The following is a 20,549-nucleotide window of genomic DNA, read 5'->3' as shown; positions in this document are numbered from 1 at the left end:
GGCGGTGTTGGCCGACCATGCACAGTGCTGGCGGTGTTCGCCGACCATGCACATGCTCTTATCTACTGAGCTTATAAGTATTTCTATGAACCTGGATCGATGGATTGCACTATTACCTCCTAATATTGGCCACTGCAGTACTTACAATCTGAAGAGAGGTGTCCGGTGTCCTAGGCAACGAGCTGTAAACAACATAAAATACAAGTGTTAATATCTGCAGAATGGTTGCAAATGTGCACACACACCATACATTACCACATTTTGCAGTTTCTTCCCGAAATGTCACCGACATGAAATATCTTGGCGCTAGTCTGGTGAAAGGTCCTTCACCTGCAGGTCCCAGTAGCTTTCTCTCCTCTGCTCCAATCATATAGTGCAGATGGGTCCAGAGGAGAGGGCAGTTCTCTCATTGATTGGATAAGATGCTGTATAAGTGTTCTCCTCCATCACAGAAATTTGTCTCAGGACTATAAAACACACACTTTATTGCAAGGTTTGTTCTTGCTAAAAGGGTGTCTTAGGCTATGTGCCCACGGGACAATGTACCCACGGACTTTGCCGCAGGTTTGTCCGCAGGTTTCACGCAGCTGCTCCCCGGAATCCGCAGATATCCACTGCTGTGGGAGTCGAGCAAAATTGTTTCGATAAACCTGGGGAACAAGTGCGGCATTTGTGTGAAATACCTGCGGATGTCCCGCCCTGTATCTCCATAGTAGAAATGCGGGACATCCGCAGATATTTTCGCATGAATAATTGACATACAGTTACATGCAGCTGTGGGACATCAGCAGCATATTCTGCAGCCGCACATACCGCAGCATTGATACAGCACTCCCCAAATCTCATAGGATAACATGGGGAGTGTCTGTACTTGCGTAAACCTGCGGATTTATCTGAAAAATCCAGATAAACCCGCGGGTTTTCCGCTGCAAAATCAGCGGGTACGTTGTCCTGTGGGCACATAGCCTTATAGTCTGAAAAACACAGTGTGGAGACACGGGGCTCAGTGGGTGCTCTCGTCTGCTAAAACCCGCCGCCTTTAGAAAGACAGCGTGGCTCAGGGCTCATCCCAACTGAACGCTGGCCTCCTTAACCGTGGGCGTAACACTACTCAGACAACACAAGGTGAGGGAATCACAATAATTAGACTTTATTGGATCCCCAAACAATTAACTGCACATAACACATAACCAGCAAAACACAAATGTAATAGGCAACAGAGTCTCACCCTTCCGCTGGCTCACTAGGGATTTAGAATGTCCATGCCTCAGAGGTTCCAGGGCTATTTACTCCAATCCAGCAGCACCCCGCTTTTGGCGGGCACCCACCGAGAAAGGAATAATGCCAGATTTAGGAAGCTGTCTGAGGTCTGCAAAGTCTGTAACTGTTCCAACCTGAGTGTCCTCCTTAGGTAGTCCTGGTATGATGATACAATCCTGGCAGCCGGAGTCGAAATCCGTAGGCTGTGGATATGGTCTCCAACCGGAACCGGAGTCCCTAGATTGAAGCCATAAGATATCCTGATCCTCTAGTCAGCTCCTAAGAGCTTAGACTGGATCCATCAGCATCCATCAACAACCTGGTGGCTTAAAGAAATCCCTTTTATAGCCACAGCCTTCCACTTGGATACACTGCATCCTCATCGATTAGTTGGACAAGATCGCCTCTCCCATTGGATGAATCTCAAGCTGCATGGACAATGTTCATCCAAATGATGTCTACAGAAAGACTGAGGGTATACATGTAGTCTGGAATGCACAGACTAGATAATGGCTACTAAGGTAATCACATTAGCAATACACAACTACATTACAATGATTACTGGAAGAGTCTGGAGAAACAATACGTCTGGCTTTCAGTGGCCAACACAATTACATGAGTCAACAAGAGTCTTGTAAAAAATAATGAGGGACTTATCCCCCGTCTATAAACAATCTATCATCCTGTCTGGCTGAATTTTAAGAAACTTTAACCCATGAGAGTCCATGTCGTCACACACAGTACAATAAATACAAATGACTAATTCATTGTAGGAGACATCATGGATGAATCTGAAAGAAAGGGCTGTAAGCAGAGTTGGGTAACCATGGAAAGCTCGGTATATATTGGAGTTGCAGATACATCTATTTTGCGTGAGAATAAAAGGGGAAAAGCAAAGGTTTGGGTAAGGGAAAAGGACAGGACATGGGTCATTTCCTCAATGGACATCACTTAGAGGGGGATACCATATCATGAGGCATATAAAAGAAATTCAGTAAAGGTGACTCCAATGGCGTGTAGTTTATTGAAATCTCTCATGTGATTTGTAACACTATCCGCTCATTTCCTGCTAATCCAAAGACGATTCTCACTGGTGTTTGTTTACACTGTGTCGTCAATACTGTGCAGTCACTGGCCTCTGTAATGCTGGCTCCCCTGCAGGGATGCCAACATACACACCACCGCGGCCGCCCTCGCCCTCCTCTGCCTCTCCACAGGTGTCCACGTTTGCTCCTGCTGCCTCCTGCGCCTGGAGCCTGCGTACACCGCACAGGGCCTCCGGGAGTGCTCTTGGAGCACATGCTCCTTTCCTGCTCTTAAAGGGCAAGCACACTCAGCTAGGTATTTAAGGCATACTCCTCCTAGGGGAGGTGCCTGAGAAACATGGTTAGTTAGTTAGTTAGTTACTGTCTTGTTTGCTGGTTGTCAGGTCCCTTGTTTCTTGTCCCTGTGTCCGCCTTCCCATACCCGCCGTACCTGCCTGCACCAGCCATCCTGTCTACATTTACACTTGCTTCTCTATCAATTGATTGAGGGACACAGAGAACATTGGTATATGCTGCTGCCACTAGGAGACTGACTTAGCTTCTGCGCAGTTACACGCACCTTGCTCGTTCTATCTAGTAGAGGCTTCTTTGCTCCCTACTACACACATCCCCCTATTCACCTGCAGCCTGTCCGGTGTCTTCAGCCAATCACAGACTCTCCATCTCATCTCGCATATTTTTTTGCTCTGGCCTCGTCTGAAGTTCTGGACTCTGGACAATCCCAAGCTTTGTTCTAGAGGCCATTTTTTCCTTTGCGTCGGCGTTCCTTGTGCGTTTTTAGTTCCTGCCCCATCTATGCTGGCCGGAGACATTTGCACTGTACAAGATGGATCCCCTCCTCCTCCTCCACAGCATCTGCCAGCAAGGCAAATAGATTCTTCTCTTCATAGATGGCTTCTTCGGCATCGTAGCTTCTCATCTGGAACTTGGTAGGCTCTGCTACATCGGCGCACTTGACCTCCTCAGAGTCCTCCCTCCTCTGGCTTCTCTTTCTTTGTCCTATCTTCTTCCTTCTTCACTGTGCCCTTTTCCAGAGTAGACCACCAGACAACACAGCCCTCCATGGTGCTGCCTTCTTCTGTAAACCCAAATTTGCTTCAGATCAGACCACAGCCCTCTGCTTTGTTTGCGCCAACACGAAGACCAACGCCACCAGGAGCCCCCCACTGGCTGAGACCATACCATGGCGCTCTCCTAGTCAAATGACGACTTAAGCAATGTATCCAATTTCCATATTTCGGTCATCCATCGTCTTCTCTGATTGTTTCCCCCCTCTGTTACACTGATCCCCCATGGGGGATTCAGATCTACCAGACTATGTCCCCTGACAAGACAACAACAACAAACACTGACATGTGAATAAGACCTAATCCAAGAAGTTAAATTGAAAACCAGTGGTCCACATGTGGTGTGGATCTCTGGTGTAAGAGAATGTGTTCCGCTTACCTGCAGTCCTATGCAAAGCCACAAATCACACACTATCGCTATGAGTTATTTCAGTTGACAAACCGTGCTGCTGTGTCCATCATTCAGGTATAAAGCCGCCTGCCGCTGTGCACGGCAATGAATATAATGTCTGTGCTGCGTTATAACGTCACACAGGGGTATTGTGTGTGGATCTGGGACCGTATACAGTAATACACACCACTACCTTGCAGAATCCATCACACACCGTTGCATAATATTACCCCTGCTGCTTCATGAACCAGAACATAAAATAAACCCCTCGCTTGTTTTTTTGCAGTTTATATTCTCCTATTCAGTAGGTGCTACTTTATTACATAATATCCAGCAATACTCAGCTCCCGGCGCTCGCAAGTGAGAATTTATATCTTTAAATCCGTTGCCTTTCTCATAGAGTAAACCGCAGTATGTCCATTCATCTGGCCTCCAATGTTCTCCCACTTCTTCTGTTACATCCAACAAGCGGACCTTTCATAGCTCCACGGTAAACACAGCCACATGTCTATTTTATCCTCCGCATGTAAAATTCCTCCTTTTCCTGGAGATGGCAGCTTCAGAAACTCTTCCCTACACACAGGTAAGAAGCCTCCATGGCACCGAGGAATGCGAACACACCAGCGCTTGTTTTCACTAAGAGACGCCTATGGATCATTTCATTTCTGAGCGTATAAACACCATCCATCAGGTTTATGGCACAGATTTTTATTTTTATAGATCCACAATGATTATCATTATTATTCATGCGTTTATCCTTAAAATAATAATAATATATTAATAAATATATATATTTTAAAGGGAACCTGTCAGGTGCAATATGCTCCCAGAACCACGAGCAGTGTTGGGTGCATATTGCTAATCCCTGCCTAACTGTCCCTGTATCTAGTCCACATTATTCTACTGAATCTGCCCTGACTAAAATCACAAATGACTTACTGCGAAAGCTAACAACCACTTCTCTATACTCCTACTTCTAGAGCTGTTCTCAGTGTTTGACACTGTCGACCACTCCCTTTTGCTACAGATCCTCTTTTCCCTTGGTGTCAGATCTTGCCCTCTCTTGGTTCTCTTCATACCTTTCCAATCGCACTTTTAGTGTCTCCCACTCCCACACAACCTCTTCATCCCGCCCTCTCTCTGTTGGAGTCCCTCAAGGCTCAGTCCTGGGACCCTTGTTTTTTTCCATGTATACATTCGGACTGGGACAACCCATAAAGTCCCATGGCTTCCAGAACCACCTACAGTTAGGTCCAGAAATATTTGGACAGTGACACTCAATTGAGAGTTCCTTAGACCGCATGTTGTCTGGTCACAGCAACAGCTTCCAAATGCAAAACCACACACCTGTAATCAACCCCAGACCTTTTAACTACTTCATTGATTACAGGTTAACGAGGGAGATGCCTTCAGAGTTAATTGCAGCCCTTAGAGTCCCTTGTCCAATTACTTTTGGTCCCTTGAAAAAGAGGAGGCTATGCATTACAGAGCTATGATTCCTAAACCCTTTCTCCGATTTGGATGTGAAAACTCTCATATTGCAGCTGGGAGTGTGCACTTTCAGCCCATATTATATATATAATTGTATTTCTGAACATGTTTTTGTAAACAGCTAAAATAACAAAACTTGTGTCACTGTCCAAATATTTCTGGTCCTGACTGTATATGCTGATGACACTCGGATCTACCTCTCTGGTCCAGATGTCACATCTCTGCTTTCCAGAATCCCACAGTGTCTATCAGCCATATCCTCCTTCTTCTCCTTTCGCTTCCTAAAACTCAATGTGGCTAAAACTGAAATAATCATATTTCCTCCAACTCACCTACACTCCCTAACTGATCTATCTATTACAATAAACAACATCACGCTCACCCCAGTACCCAAAGTTTGGTGCCTCGGAGTGACCCTCGACTCTGCCTTGTCCTTCATACCACACATTCAATCCCTCACCACCTCCTGCCGTCGGTGATAAGTCTTTGGCTTTGTGATCTTTTTTTGTTTCTATGAAACGAATGTTACATCACATGAAAGCCTTATGTGTCTAATATATGTTTTCAAAATTTTGTGTTTGTTGCTATGGCAATATTGTTCTACGCACGCGGGAAAACAAAATGCCGGAGTCTAATGTGATATTCACAGCAACTGAGAGCAGAGGAGTGATAAAATTATTGTTTCTGAAAGGAAAGTTTGGGAAGGATATTCATGGTGATATGTTGCAGACATTGGGGGATAAATGTCCTTCATATTCCACAGTTAAGAATTGGGTTGCCAAATTTAAAACGGAGCACTTCAGCACCAATGATGAGGAACGTCCTGGATGACCGAGAGTGGTTGCTGTTCCGGAGATCGTCGATTCTATGCACAACCTCATACTGGAGAATCAAGGAATTTCAGCTAAAACAATAGCAGACATCATGGGGATTTCCCGTGAACCTGTTTGTGTTATTATCCATGAACATTTGGACATGAGGAAGCTATCTGCAAAGTGGGTCCTCAAATATTTAATAACATATCTAAGAAGCATACGAGTGAATACTTCCCGGTCCATTTGTCACCGTTTCTGGACTGATAAGAATTTCCTGGATCGACTGGCCACTATGGATGAGACCTGGATTTATTTGTATGACCCTGAAAACAAGGATCAGTCAAAAGAGTGGAGGCACAGTGGTTCTCATCCAAAGAAGTTCAGGGTGCAAAATCAACTTCAGTGTTCTGGGATAAGGAGGGCGTGCTGCTAGTGGACTACCTTCAAAAGGGTTCCACCATCAATGCAAGGTATTACATTAAACTTATGAACCAATTGAAGGCAGCTCTGCAGGCCAAAAGGCGCGGCAAGCTGTCCAAAGGAATCTTGTTCCTGCAAGACAATGCCTCCACTCACACTGCACAAGCAACCATGGCCAACCTGGCAGAGCTGGGCTTCGAGCTGGTTGACCACCCACCTTATTCACCCGATCCAACCATCATCTGTTTCCAAACTTGGAGAAACACCTCAAGGGTACCAAATTTCACACCATTTATGATGCCTTGGCTGCTACGGATGTCTGGTTTGAGGCACAACCAAAATTCTTCTTTTTGCCAGGCTTACAGAACTTGGAATAACAGATGTAAGAAATGTGGTGACATCAGTGGAGAGTATGTGGAATAAATGTAAAGTTTCATCCTCCTATTTCGTTTCTTTCTTGGTAAAGCCAAAGACTTATCGGCAGCCTCTCGTATCACCAACATACTAAAGGAGGCGAAAAGAAAGAAGTACATGACAAAACACAAACCGGAGGTAAATGGCAAAACCATGGTCATGTGATTGATTGTAAGACCGTCATAAAGGGATTGTCCACTGCTCGGACATCTCCTTAAGTGCTATATTGACCAGTGCATAAATAAATAACAGATAGCTCCTGCACCTGTGGCAGGATTTCCAGGACTCAGCCGATTTTTCCTGCAGTGCTCACACAGTATAACAGCGGTCGTGTCCTTCAGACAAACCTCAGACATTCACAGGAAGTGAGAGAACTGCAGCCCATCAGTGGCTGCTGATTGGCAGCAGAGTTCAGGGGGCATAACAATGTCACGCAAGCCCTAGGAGACCCTTCACCGACATCTCTGAAAGGGTGCCGATGCGGGAGGTGAGTATCTTAATATTTTACATTGGGGACAAAAAGTATATTTTGGGATTCACCGTAAAATCTGTTTCTCGTAGTCTTCATTGGTGGACACCAAATTATGGGATAGTCTTGTGCCACCCGGAGGCTGCCACTATTATTGCATCTAAATAATATTGGTTTCTCGCCTGCTGGAGTCAAACCTCCTCAGTTTTGTGAGAAAGCAGCACGAGGATAAAGAAAGCAAAATTAATTGAGAGAAGAATAAAAAATATAACCACATGCCCAACCGGACAACCAAAAGTAGTAGTTGTATCCCCCAATGAAGTCTACGAGAAACAGATTTTATGGTCAATACCAAAAATTTACTTTTCACATTCGTCTCATTGGGGGGCACAGAACCATGGCCTAAAACATGTGCACATCAATGTAAAATAATGGTAAACCCTTTTTTAATATTTAGAGTGTCCATAAGTTACATGGGTGCTTAACCTGTGGCTCTGCGGGGCTTCATGCAGCCTGCGATGTCATTTTGTTCACCCCCCTCCCTAGCTATTCCTGGTAACCCCATATATTAGACTCGTCTCTATTCAGAATTACACTCAGCATCGTCTTTATTTTTTAAATCAGATAATTTCTATTAACATTTTAGTTTAACAAGAGAAAAACTACGCATACATGCAAGTATGCAAACCAATCCCCCTTCCACACCCTGAAACAAAGTCCCTTATTGGACTTAGCATACAATATATTCATCTGTTCAATTACATTCAAGAACGTAGTTAGGCATAGATCAGCAATCAATCAGCAACTAATAAAGTAACCGACTGAAACACCTGCAACCCGACCTGACACTTTGACCCATTCCCAGGCAGCCAAGCTAAACCAGATTCAGCTCTAGCCCAAGTCAACGTCACTGGGGCCAAATCTGGAGTGTCAAGCCACGGGGCCCACAGATCCTCAAATTTATTACCCGCCCTTCTCTTCTCTTCTGATAGACATATTTCTTGAGCCTGAGGGTATGGTTTACCTTGTCAACTAGCTCTTTAGTATCAGGGACCTTACTATTTTTCCAATCTTATGGCTCTCCTGGATAGTGCGTTCCGCAGTGTATCCAAGAACACATGTCAGAGGTCCACGATCCGTATGACAATCATACACAGTCAATAAGGTCAAGCATTCCCACCCAGTATCTTCTCAAACGTGGACAGTTCCACATAAGGCTAGGTTCACATTTCTGTTGTTTTAAATCCGTCAGGTCCGTCAGCAACGGATCAGTCGTTTTTAAGATGTCAACTGACGCAACGGATGTGTTTTTCACAGTATTCCTTTCACAGGAATCCTGTGAAAAAACTGATCCTTTGCATCCGTTACATCCGCTGTGCGTCCGTTTTTTGACAGATCAGTCATGATCCGTTTGTGTTTGAGACATCCCAGTGGGTGTGCCAAACATGCTGGGCATGCTCAGTAGAGCAAAACGGAATCCAGCGCTGGATTCCGTCGTAAGACAGATAACGACGGAATCCAGCACCATAAACAAAAATTACAAGCTTGACGGATGGCGACGGATTCCTGCGCGGTGCGTTCATTTTGACGGCCCGAAAAACGTTACATTCTGCGTTGTTTCCTCCCGGCGGTCAGTCCAAAAACGACTGACCGCGACGCAACGGATGCAATGCAAGGTCATCAGTCGCAATCCGCCACTAATACAAGTTTATTGGATACAAAGGAATCCGCTAAACGTATTGCGTTGTTTACCAGAGTCGCGGATTGTAACTGATACAATTTAACGGAAATGTGAACCTAGCCTAAGATGAATCAATCAGCGTCCGGGATTCCACATTTCCAGCAACACGAGCCAGGGCTAGCGCCTATTTTGAATAAAACCGCATCGTCTTTATTAAACTAGAAGGATATATGTAGTTTAAGCAACTATCAGCGTATAACATGAGGATGTGTGCGGTCTCTTCATATAACGCATGGTCCTGATGCTTCAGGACGGTAACTTATGCCTCTAACATGGCAGAGGGATAATTTACTGATTGCTGGGGTACGACAACTGCTCAGTGCAAACTTAAATTTTTGTTTTTCCACAGTACCCTTGTTCGTCACCATGACCAAAACGCACGTTATAGCGGCATCCAAGGAAGCCTTTTATGTCTGGCAATATCGAGTAGCAAAGAAGCTGACCGCAATGGAGATTAATCAATTGCTGCGGACTAGAAAAGAGGGCCGAGAACGGTAACCGCCAGTATGATGTGTATCTTTACCTGCGTTATAGGATCATGGATAATTTATTCCCTGTCTCGGTTTTGCAGGATATTTCACATCGATGACGCCCCATCAGGAACAGGGGAAGGGCTCATGGATGTCAATAGAGCGTTTGTGGTAAGCAAGTGTAGAAATCTGCAACTGACTATAATGACATCTAACATTAAAGGGAACCTGTCAGGCGATTCATTCTGCCCAAACCGTATAGTATTCTCCAAAGTGCTCTGCAGCAGTGGATTGACTGATCATTCCCTATGTGCATGTGAAGCAGAAACCTGTCAATCACTTGCAGCAGCCCTGAGAAGAGCCGGCCAGGAGTGGAAGCAGATTTGTCTCGTCTCGAGCATTGGTTATCAGATCGTCAAAGTTTATTTTCTTACCAGGGAGACTTTCCCGGATGAAGTAGTGCGGCCAACAGTTTGGACATCATTAATTGCATGACAGGTTCCCTTTAAATTTAATGATGTATTCTACCTCCTGATGAGAAAATATGTCAACGTTTTCAACTTTAAAGATATATTCTTGCCACAAGTATTTATCACCTGTCCTACGCCATTCCCCCGCACATCGAGGAGGAGCGGACATGAGGAGGCGTATGGGCCCCCACTGATCGATGGCATATCCTAACAATATACCTTTACTTGGGAATATTCCTTTAAACCTATGGCATCAGTGGTGAAAGACGTCTTGGCTGCTTGTCTTGATTTGAGCTGGCTTTTCCCCATTCGGTCAGCTCTCTCCCCGGTCCCACCATACACATGCACGCTGCACTGAATGACCATGCTGTATTTTACTTCTGGCAGTGCCTTATCTCTCACTGTGACACAGGATTGGCATGGTGAAATCCAACATGGCTGTGACATAAAGTTGTCAGCCAGTCCTTATGCGTAAAGTTCAATTTATTTTCTAAATGTTATTTTTCATTGTAGGCGACAAGAGATCTCATCTGCTCTGTAACTGCATCTGATAGAGTCTTAATTGTGGTACGTGTTCACATTATGTCATCTAATATATAAAGCTGAGTGTATGTGTGTGTGTATACATGTATGTGTGTATGTCCGCTAAAGGAATCCGCACCGTCGCATTTACAATCACGAAATTTTGCACAGACACCCCATGTGACTCAGGGAACGTCATAGACTATTTTTTGACGGGAAAATTTAACCCCACGCTGTACAGTTACTCTCTACCAAACCTGCCTCCATTAAAGTCAATGGAGCTACAAGCTATAGGTTATTAATAGCAGCTGAGATTGGTTGCTATAGGATCGAAAGACATTCATAGTATAACAAGCTTATGTGTGAGGTAATAAGATGTCGGTAGAGAAACAGAGACAGACAGACCTAGGCACAGACAGAGTAAGAGGCAGACAGGGAAAGAGACGGAGACAGACAGACAGACAGGGAAAGAGACGGATAGAGAGAGACAAACAGAAAGACAGACAGTAAAGCGGGCTTTACACGCTGTGACATCGCTAGTATCGGCTAGCGATGTCGAGCGCGATAGTACCCGCCCCCGTCGTATGTGCGATATTGTGTGATCGCTGCCGTAGCGAACATTATTGCTAAGGCAGCGTCACATGCACATACCTGTGCAGTGACGTCGCTGTGGACGCCGAACAATACCTCCCTAAAGAGGGAGGTGCGTTCGGCGTCATAGCGACGTCAATACGGCGTCACTAAGCGGACGTCCAATATAAGCGGAGGGGCGGAGATGAGTGGGATGTAACATCGCACCCACCTCCTTCCTTCCTCATTGCCAGTGGACAGAGGTAAGGAGATGTTCGTCGCTCCTGCGGTGTCACACATAGCGATGTGTGCTGCCGCAGGAACGACGAACATCATCGCTAATAAGCAATTAACGATTTTTTGATTCAGGACGACCTCTCCGTGGCAAACGATTTTGGCCACTTTTGCGATCAACTAAGGTCGCTCGTACGTATCACACACTGCAATGTCGTTAACGTCGCCGGATGTGCGTCACAAACACCGTGACCCCGACGATAATACGTTAACGATATCGTAGCGTGTAAAGCCCGCTTAAGAGGCAGACAGGGAGAGAGACAGACAGTCAAAGAGACAGAGGCAGACAGACAGAGACAGGGAATGAGACAGAGAGGGAGACAGACAGTCAACAGAGACAGATAGGGAAAGAGACTGACAGACACAGCTAGAGAAAGACAGATAGATACAGACAGGGATAGAGACAGAGATATAGAGAGAGAGAAAGACAGACATAGAGACAGCGACACACATGGATAGAGACAGAAAGAGATAGACATGGAAAGAGACACACAGAGACAGACACAAACAGACAGAGACTGGGAGAGAGACAAAGAGACAGTTACTATCCCGGGCAATGCCGGGTACTACAGCTAGTTGTTACATATTATACACTGTAGAGCAGGGACGAGCAATTCATTTTCCCAAGGGGCTACATGAGAAACCATGACTGTTGTAAATGTCCAAACCAACCAGCCAAACTTAATTCTGCTTATTATTATTTGATATTAATTTATCATTAATATTGAGCAGAATTAAGTATGCTGATTTGTTGCTACTACAACACATTACGATAGGGCTTATTGTAGTATGTACTCTCATCAGTAGCAGCTAATCAAAGCCATAACATTTTCTGCTTTATATATAGTTTATAGTACTGCTCCTGTTATTCAGCCTTTGTACCTTGAATATCACCTTTCAACACAGCATGATGTTCCCATTTTCCCCCAAACAGCTTGATGTCTCCCCCATACAGTACGATATCCCCAAACAGCTCACAAAAGTATAGGAATTCTGATAGGGAATTTAGATTCTGAGCCACAGTGGGGCTAGATAAGATAACGTCAGTAAAGTGTTGTGAAATATAATGGCACGCTTAATAAATACAGTGGATATAAAAAGTCTACACATCCCTGTTAAAATGCCAGGTTTTTGTAATATAAAAAAACAAGAAGAATCATTTCAGAACTTTATCAACCTTTAGTGTCACCCATAATCTGTTCAAATCCTTTGGGAAACAACCTAAAATCAGTTTTAGAGGAAAAATAAAAATAACAAAACTAAAATAATGTGGTTGCATAAGTGAGCAGCACCCTGTTATAATTAGGGAGGTGCTTGTACCTACAGCAACATTAAAAAAAGCTGCAGGAATTTCTGGAAAATAGTGGCTCTGTACTGCATGTGACAACAGTCTCCTGTATTCTTCATATGTCTGGCCTGTGGGGTGTAATATCGCAAAACAAACACCTTTTCTTACAAAGAAAAACCTCAAGACCCGGCTATGTTTTGCCAAAACCTACATCAGGTGTACACAAAACATGTGTGAAACGTGTTATGGTCTGATGAGCTAAAGGGTGAACTTTTTTGCCATAATTCCAAAAGGTATACAGTATTTGGTGCAAAGCCAACACAACGCATCATAAAAAAACCCCACCATACACACAGTGAGGCATGGTGGAGGCAGCATTGTGCTTTGGGGTTGTTTTTCAGAAGCTGGAAATTAGGCTTTAATCAAGGTGGAGGGAATTATGAACAGTTCCAAATATCAGTAAATTTTGCTTCAAAACCCTCTGTCTTTTGTTAAAAAGTTGAATAAGAGGAATGTCACCTTTCAGCATGACAATGACCCTAAGCATTTCTGTAAAGCAACAAAACAATGGTTTCCCCAGAAGATCAGTTTTGAAATGGCAGATCCATAGCCCATACTAAATCGAGTTGAAAATCTGTGAGTGACCTAATGAGGGTGCTTTACACAGAAGGTGTCCTAGCAATTTGACAAAAATGGTGCTACCGCAAGGAGTAGAGGGCAAAGATTGCCAATTCTGGACGTGCTATGCTGATTATCCAAAAAGACTGAATGCTGTCATCAATTCACAATGTATTTTAGCAATGTATTAGCTTAAGGGTGTGCATATTTATGCAACCACATTGTTTTAGTTTTTCATTTGTCTTTTTCCACCAAGAAACATTTCAAGTTTATTTTTCAATGGATTTTTACCTCTATGAAATTATTCTTCGCATGCATTTTTTTGTTTTTATTATTATTATTATTATTATTATTACTACATAAACCTGGCATTTTGACGGGTGTGTAGACTTTTTATTTGGAGCATATGCAATAGATTTAGGCAGTGACAGCGATAGAGCTATAGACAGACAGGAGATGAGGGTTAGCAGAAGCTGACTGCAATGCACTCCTGAGAAATTCGGTTGGCTCGTGGTGACATGTGACGTCCCGCCGCCCGTCCACAGATTCATTATGTGGGTGTTTGAACGTTTTTGCTATAATCAAATGACCTTTGGGTCTACTGTCCTATCCTAAGTCACAGTTTTATCTCCCTCGTATAATCGCATGTTGCCTGTTTGCTATCATAGGCCCGTGAGTCTGGCACAGTGCACAGATACAGCTTACCCAACATGGGCCTAGTGCAGAAGTACAGCATGAGCTGCCGAGCGTACCAGATGAGCATGAACTGCAACTCCAGGTAAGGGGGATTAGCATTGGGCATGTGTCCTCCTCTCTGACCCTGCCACACAGGGCTCAGAAGACCCCCATACTGCCTCTGTATATGATGATCACAGAGGGCACCATTCGGTCTTTACCGTCCCTACTCCCACTTGTGCCCCACTTCTCTCTGAAATTCAAAATCAAAATACATATGAGCAGACGCCAGATACTGACCAGCACATTTGTGACCAGGCGGCCATTCAGAATGGCTTAATGGGACGCATGTGTCCTCTGGGCCGCAAGCTGTGCACCCTATGTCTAATGGGAGCTTTTGCAGTTTCTATAGGGGATGGCACTCAACTTTTCATAGCTTTCAAAAGGCATGATATGGATAATTATCCTATTATCTCTTTTTTTTAGCTGTTCCTAATGTGTTTTGGACTGGGGGGGGGCAACTTTTTTTGAACATTTCACTGGCTGCCACCTGCCTGTAAATGGAACCTGTTACCGCTCCCGCCTGCCTCTGTTTGATTACATAGGTAAGGATGGTTGACCTCGAGGAGATCAACATCCAACACCGCGGACACACCGTCACGTGTTTCTCAACGCAGTGACACTAGAACAAGGCCCCCTTGTTTGATTGACAGGTCTTCCCTTTACAAAAACACAATCATGTAAATGAGGCTGAGACATGTTGGGAGGAACCAGAAGGAATTGTCTAACAACCTCTTCTCCTCGCACTCAAGACTATTCTGCCCTAGTCCGGTTTTATGAGGGAGCCTTTCTAGATTTCATGATGCCTATACGGTTCTTGCAGCATAAAACTGATGCCAGGTTCTCTTTAAAAATACCAATATGATAAATGATTCTGTCAGGGGAGACCGCTAAGGGGTCTTCAGGGTCACAGAGTCGGAGTCCAAATCAAATCAGCGCAGATGCACAGTACAGACCAAATGTTTGGACACACCTTCTCATCTCTAGAACAACTGTTAAGAGGAGACTTTGTGCAGCAGGCCTTCATGGTAAAATAGCTGCTAGGAAACCACTGCTAAGGACAGGCAACAAGCAGAAGAGACTTGTTTGGGTAAAGAACACAAAGAATGGACATTAGACCAGTGGAAATCTGTGCTTTGGTCTGTTGAGTCCATATTTGAGATCTTTGGATCCAACCACCGTGTCTTTGTAGAAAAGGTGAACGGATGGACTCTACATGCCTGGTTCCCACCGTGAAGCATGAAGGAGGAGGTGTGATGGTGTGGGGCTGCTTTGCTGCTGACGCTGTTGGAGATTTATTCAAAATTGAAGGCATACAGAACCAGCATGGCTATCACAGCATCTTGCAGCGGCGTGCTATTCCATCCAGGTTGCGTTTAGTAGGACCATCGTTTATTTTTCAACAGGACAATGACCCCAAATACACCTCCAGGCTGTGTAAGGGCTATTTGACTAAGAAGTAGAGTGATGGGGTGCTACGCCATATGACCTGGTCTCCACAGTCACCAGACCTGAACCCAATCGAGATGGTTTGGGGTGAGCTGGACTGCAGAGTGAAGGCAAAAGGGCCTACAAGTGCTAAGCATCTCTGGGAACTCCTTCAAGACTGTTGGAAGACCATTTCCGGTGACTACCTCTTGAAGCTCATCAAGAGAATGCCAAGAGTGTGCAAAGCAGTAATCAAAGCAAAAGGTGGCTACTTTGAAGAACCTAGAATATAAGACACTTTTTGTTAAGTATTTCATTCCACATGTGTTAATTCATAGTTTTGATGCCTTCAATGTGAATCTACAATTTTCAGAGTCATGAAAATAAAGAAAACTCTTTGAATGAGAAGGTGTGTCCAAACTTTTGGTCTGTACTGTATGTATGAGGAAAAATGACCACACAGAGACGTGTCTCTATCTGGGAGAAGCTCAAAGTCCTTCTAACCCGTATATTATAAAATACACACAGTTATTCAGTTCAACATTGTCCCTGATTGGTCAGAGATAAACAGCAGAGTCCATATAGTACGTCATCAGCCTGTTTCTGGCTTCCTAATACCAGTTTTAACCAGCTACTGAATACTTCTTTGTTAACACGTTGCTGAGCAAGAACAAGGAGTAAAGGTCCAGTCACACTAAGCAACTTACCAGCGATCCCAACAACGATAGGGATCGCTGGTAAGTTGCTAGGAGGTTGCTGGTGAGCTGTCACACTGCGACGCTCCAGCGATCCCACCAGCAACCTGACCTGGCAGGGATCGCTGGAGCGTGGCTACACGAGTTGCTGGTGAGCTCACCAGCAACCAGTGACCAGCCCCCAGTCTCCTAGTTACAGCACACATCAGGTTAATTAACCCGATGTGTGCTGCAGCTAAATGTGCACAGAGCAGGGAGCAGCGCACAATGCTTAGCGCTGGCTCCTTGCTCTCCTAGTTACAGCACACATCGGGTTAATTACCTGATGTGTGCTGCAGCTAAATGTGCACAGAGCAGGGAGCAGCGCACACTGCTTAGTGCTGGCTCCTTGCTCTCCTAGTTACAGCACACATCGGGTTAATTACCTGATGTGTGCTGCAGCTACATGTGCACAGAGCAGGAGCCGGCACTGACAGTGAGAGCGGAGGAGGCTGGTATCAAAGGTAAATATCGGGTAACCAAGGACAGGGCTTCTTGGTTACCCGATGTTTACATTGGTTACCAGCCTCCGCAGAAGCTGGCTCCCTGCTCACTGCACATTAGTTGTTGCTGTCTCGCTGTCACACACAGCGATCTGTGCTTCACAGCGGGACAGCAACAACTAAAAAATGGCCCAGGACATTCAGCAACAACCAACGACCTCACAGCAGGGGCCAGGTTGTTGCTGGATGTCACACACAGCAACATCGCTAGCAACGTCACAAAAGTTGTTCGTTACCAGCGATGTTGCTAGCGATGTTGCTTAGTGTGACGGGGCCTTTAACCTCCCACATCTCACATCCCACATATCACATGGTGAGAACTAACTGATTACAGATTCTCTCAGTATGTTATAAATACCTCTTTGTTCATTTTGGCTTCATTATCTTTGTTAACACCTTACTGTACGCACATCTTTGAATCATATTATAAAGCTTCTATGCAATTGTCATATAGACACACAGATAATTATGCAACGACATCTATACTTTGATTATTTACACACACACACACAGATAATCTTATTACATCTGGACAAACGGCCTATAGCCCAGCAGGCCTACCCTCACAATTCCACAGATTGAAGAAACAAGTTATGAGAGATTAGTTGTCCACCGGCCCCACATGGGCTGCACATTTATTATCTCTCTGACTTTATAGGGTTTGTTCTCACCTTCATGTATGGATGTTTTGGGGTAGTTCATGTAAATACAAACACTTTTTCCGTGCACTGCTTATTATAACTTTCAGCCATTGTTGAGCTATGAGCACTTTTCTTTGTTTACAGTTGGTTGCCTTGGAGACTGACCACCGCTGCTAAGCTGCAGAACACATGCAGAGCTTGTAACCACTGATGTGAAGCTGGCCAGGGTGGCTGCATCGCGCTGTTACCTTGTAATCTCTGCCACCTTGAGCACAGTGCTTACAAACTAAACAGCAGTGGTGGTCGGTCTCCTAGGCAACGAGTTATAAACAAAACAAAAGTGTTAATATCTTAAGAACGGCTGGAACTTTTAATATGCAGAAAATAGCAAAAGTGCTTGTTTTTACAATGACCTACCGAAAAATATCCATCTATGAAGAGGGGAATAAGCCTTTACGGAATTTTAGGTCTCTGGTGTCATAGATATGATGCACGTTTAAAATGTTCTGGATTTCACCAGAACATTTGATCGACACTTGTACATCTCACTTGGGTTGCATTGAAAGATGAACATTGCTGATGCGGTTGTGTCGGCGGACAGTTGCCAGGACAATTGACAGCTATTGTGTTCATACCCTATTTATTAATATAGGTTAATGATAGCTGCCAATTATTATAATGGCACAAGTGTATAATACCTGCCGATCGTGCATGGATCCTGATAAAGGGTTGTCTTTACTTGACAACGTTTCTTATATGTCAACCGATTTAAAGGGACAGACCTATGTGTAGATGTCTGACCAATACCCTGACCCATCACAGCTGCAGTTGAGGTGGGGGCTTTACACTATGTTCCAAATTATTATGCAAATTGGATTTATGTGTCATAGTGATTAATTTTTTAATTTTTTTTTTTCAATGAAATTCATTGATGGTTTTGTGTCTCAGGGTTCTTTGCATCACTGAAATCATTCTCAGATACCTGTGATAATTAGTTTGCCTGGTGAGCCCATAAAAGGAAAACTGGATGTTCCACAATATTAAGCAGGCCACAGTTTTCAAGTAACATGGGAAAGGAAAAGGATCTCTCTGCTGCCGAAAAGCATCAAATAGTGCAATGCCTTGTACAAGGGATGAAAACATTAGATATTTCACGAAAACTTTAGCGTGATCATCGTACTGTGATGAGATTTGTGGCTGATTCTGAGCACATATGTGTTCGTGCTGATAAAGGCAGAATGAGGAAGGTTTCTGCCAGGAAAGTCCATCGGATTAAGAGAGCAGCTGCTAAAAAGCCATTACAAATCAGCAAACAGATATTTGAAGCTGCTGGTGCCTCTGGAGTCCCTCGATCTTTAAGGTGTAGGATCCTTCAAAGGCTTGCTGTGGTGCATAAACCTACTATTCGTCCACCCATAACCAGTGCTCACAAGCAGAAACGGTTGCAGTGGACCCAGACATACCTGAAGACTAATGTTCAAACATTCTTGTTTACTAATGAGTGTCGAGCAACCTTGGATGGTCCAGATGGATGGAATAGTGGATGGTTGGTGGCCACCATGTCCCAACAAGGCTGCGACGTCAGCAAGGAGGTGGAGGAGTCATGTTTTGGGCCGGAATCATGGGGAGACATCTGGTAGGCCCCTTTGGGGTTCCTGAAGGTGTGAAAATGACCTCTGCAAAGTATATAGAGTTTCTGACTGACAACTTTCTTCTATGGTACAAAAAGCAGAAACGTGCCTTCAGAAGCAAAATCATCTTCATGCATGACAATGCACCATCTCATGCTCTAAAGAATACCTCTGTGTCATTGGCTGCTGTGGGCATAAAATAAGATAAACTCATGGTGTGGCCACCATCTTCCCCTGACCTCAACCCTATAGAGAACCTTTGGAGTATCATCAAGCAAAAGCTCTATGAGGGTGGGAGGCAGTTCACATCAAAACAGCAGCTCTGGGAGGTTATTCTGACATCATGGAAAGAAATTCAAGCAGAAACTCTCCAAAAACTCACAAGTTCAATGGATGCAAGAATTGTGAAGGTGATATCAAATAAGGGTTCCTATGTTAACATGCAAATTGGCCTGTTAGGATGTTTTGGATGTAAATTAGCTTTTTATTTCAGTGAATGTGACCTGCTAATGCTGCAAATTCCACAAATGAGCATTTTCAGTTCTTTAAAAAGTATAAAATGTTTAGAAACTCTACTGTGCATAATAATTTGGAACAGTGGATTTTGAGGGTTTTTTTTAATTTTGAAGATTATACTGTTATTATTGGGAGATTTCTTTAATAAAATTCGATGTATACTCTAACGGGTGATGACTTTTATTAGACTGACTGTCATTTGCACCGACCATTTAGGAAAATCAGAGAACAATATAATTTGCATTATAATTTGGAACATGGTGTATAGTAGACGCACTTGCTATCAGTGACACCAAGCTTTATTATTATTATTATTATTATATAGTGTCCTATTCACGTTTTGTCATTCCTTTTCCAGCCGCCTAGCCATTATAGATATTTCCGGAGTCCTCACGTTTCTGGACTTGGAGGCCCGGTACACAGACGATTCCGGGCAGCAGATCATCGGAGAGCAGCTGAAGTTCGAGCGTAAGGACGTGTGGGATATGAAGTGGGCCAATGACAACCCAGACCTGTTTGCCATGATGGAGAAGACTAGGATGTACGTGTTCAGGAACTTGGACCCAGAGGTAAATTATTGCTAACTGTTCACAATTCTATGGTATTGAATGCGTAGCCCAGGACCACTTTAAGGAGACTTATTGAGTCTTTCTCAGAATGGCATAGGTCAAGGGTAGAGCTGTATTACAGATTTCCCGTGCTTCTTATTAGATCGTTATTATTGATTTTAGGAACCCATTCAGACTTCAGGATATATCTGTAATTTCGAAGACTTGGAGATAAAATCTGTTCTCTTGGATGAACTGTTAAAGGTACGTGTGGCATGTATGCGTTCAGTATAAAAGTATTATCTTATCCACAGAGGTACTGTGTTTTTCCAAAAATAAGACGCTGTCTTATATTTTTTTTGCCCCCCCAAAAAAGCACTAGGGCTTATTTTTGGAGGAGGTCTTATTCTTGGAGAAACACGGTTGGGGGTAAGTTTACCCCCCAAAAAAGCAAACCCCCCCCACTT

The 20,549-nt window shown here is 44.1% G+C and overlaps 1 protein-coding gene across 1 annotated transcript in view; it reads left to right on the top strand.

Annotated features, from left to right (window-relative positions):
* Nucleotides 1-20,549, top strand: part of WDR35 (WD repeat domain 35) — a 262,917-nt gene that overhangs the window by 156,601 nt on the left and 85,767 nt on the right. Inside the window, exons 14-19 of the mRNA XM_075341137.1 lie at nucleotides 9,464-9,608; nucleotides 9,686-9,755; nucleotides 10,568-10,621; nucleotides 14,015-14,124; nucleotides 19,893-20,103; nucleotides 20,266-20,346. Coding sequence (XP_075197252.1) covers nucleotides 9,464-9,608; nucleotides 9,686-9,755; nucleotides 10,568-10,621; nucleotides 14,015-14,124; nucleotides 19,893-20,103; nucleotides 20,266-20,346 — 671 coding nt within the window. The remainder of the gene's footprint in view (nucleotides 1-9,463; nucleotides 9,609-9,685; nucleotides 9,756-10,567; nucleotides 10,622-14,014; nucleotides 14,125-19,892; nucleotides 20,104-20,265; nucleotides 20,347-20,549) is intronic.

The sequence above is a fragment of the Anomaloglossus baeobatrachus genome, chromosome 3 (genome assembly GCF_048569485.1).
Source record: "Anomaloglossus baeobatrachus isolate aAnoBae1 chromosome 3, aAnoBae1.hap1, whole genome shotgun sequence".
Taxonomy (NCBI): domain Eukaryota; kingdom Metazoa; phylum Chordata; class Amphibia; order Anura; family Aromobatidae; genus Anomaloglossus; species Anomaloglossus baeobatrachus.
Note: the sequence above shows the minus strand (reverse complement) of the source record. Positions and strands in the feature narration are given on the sequence as shown.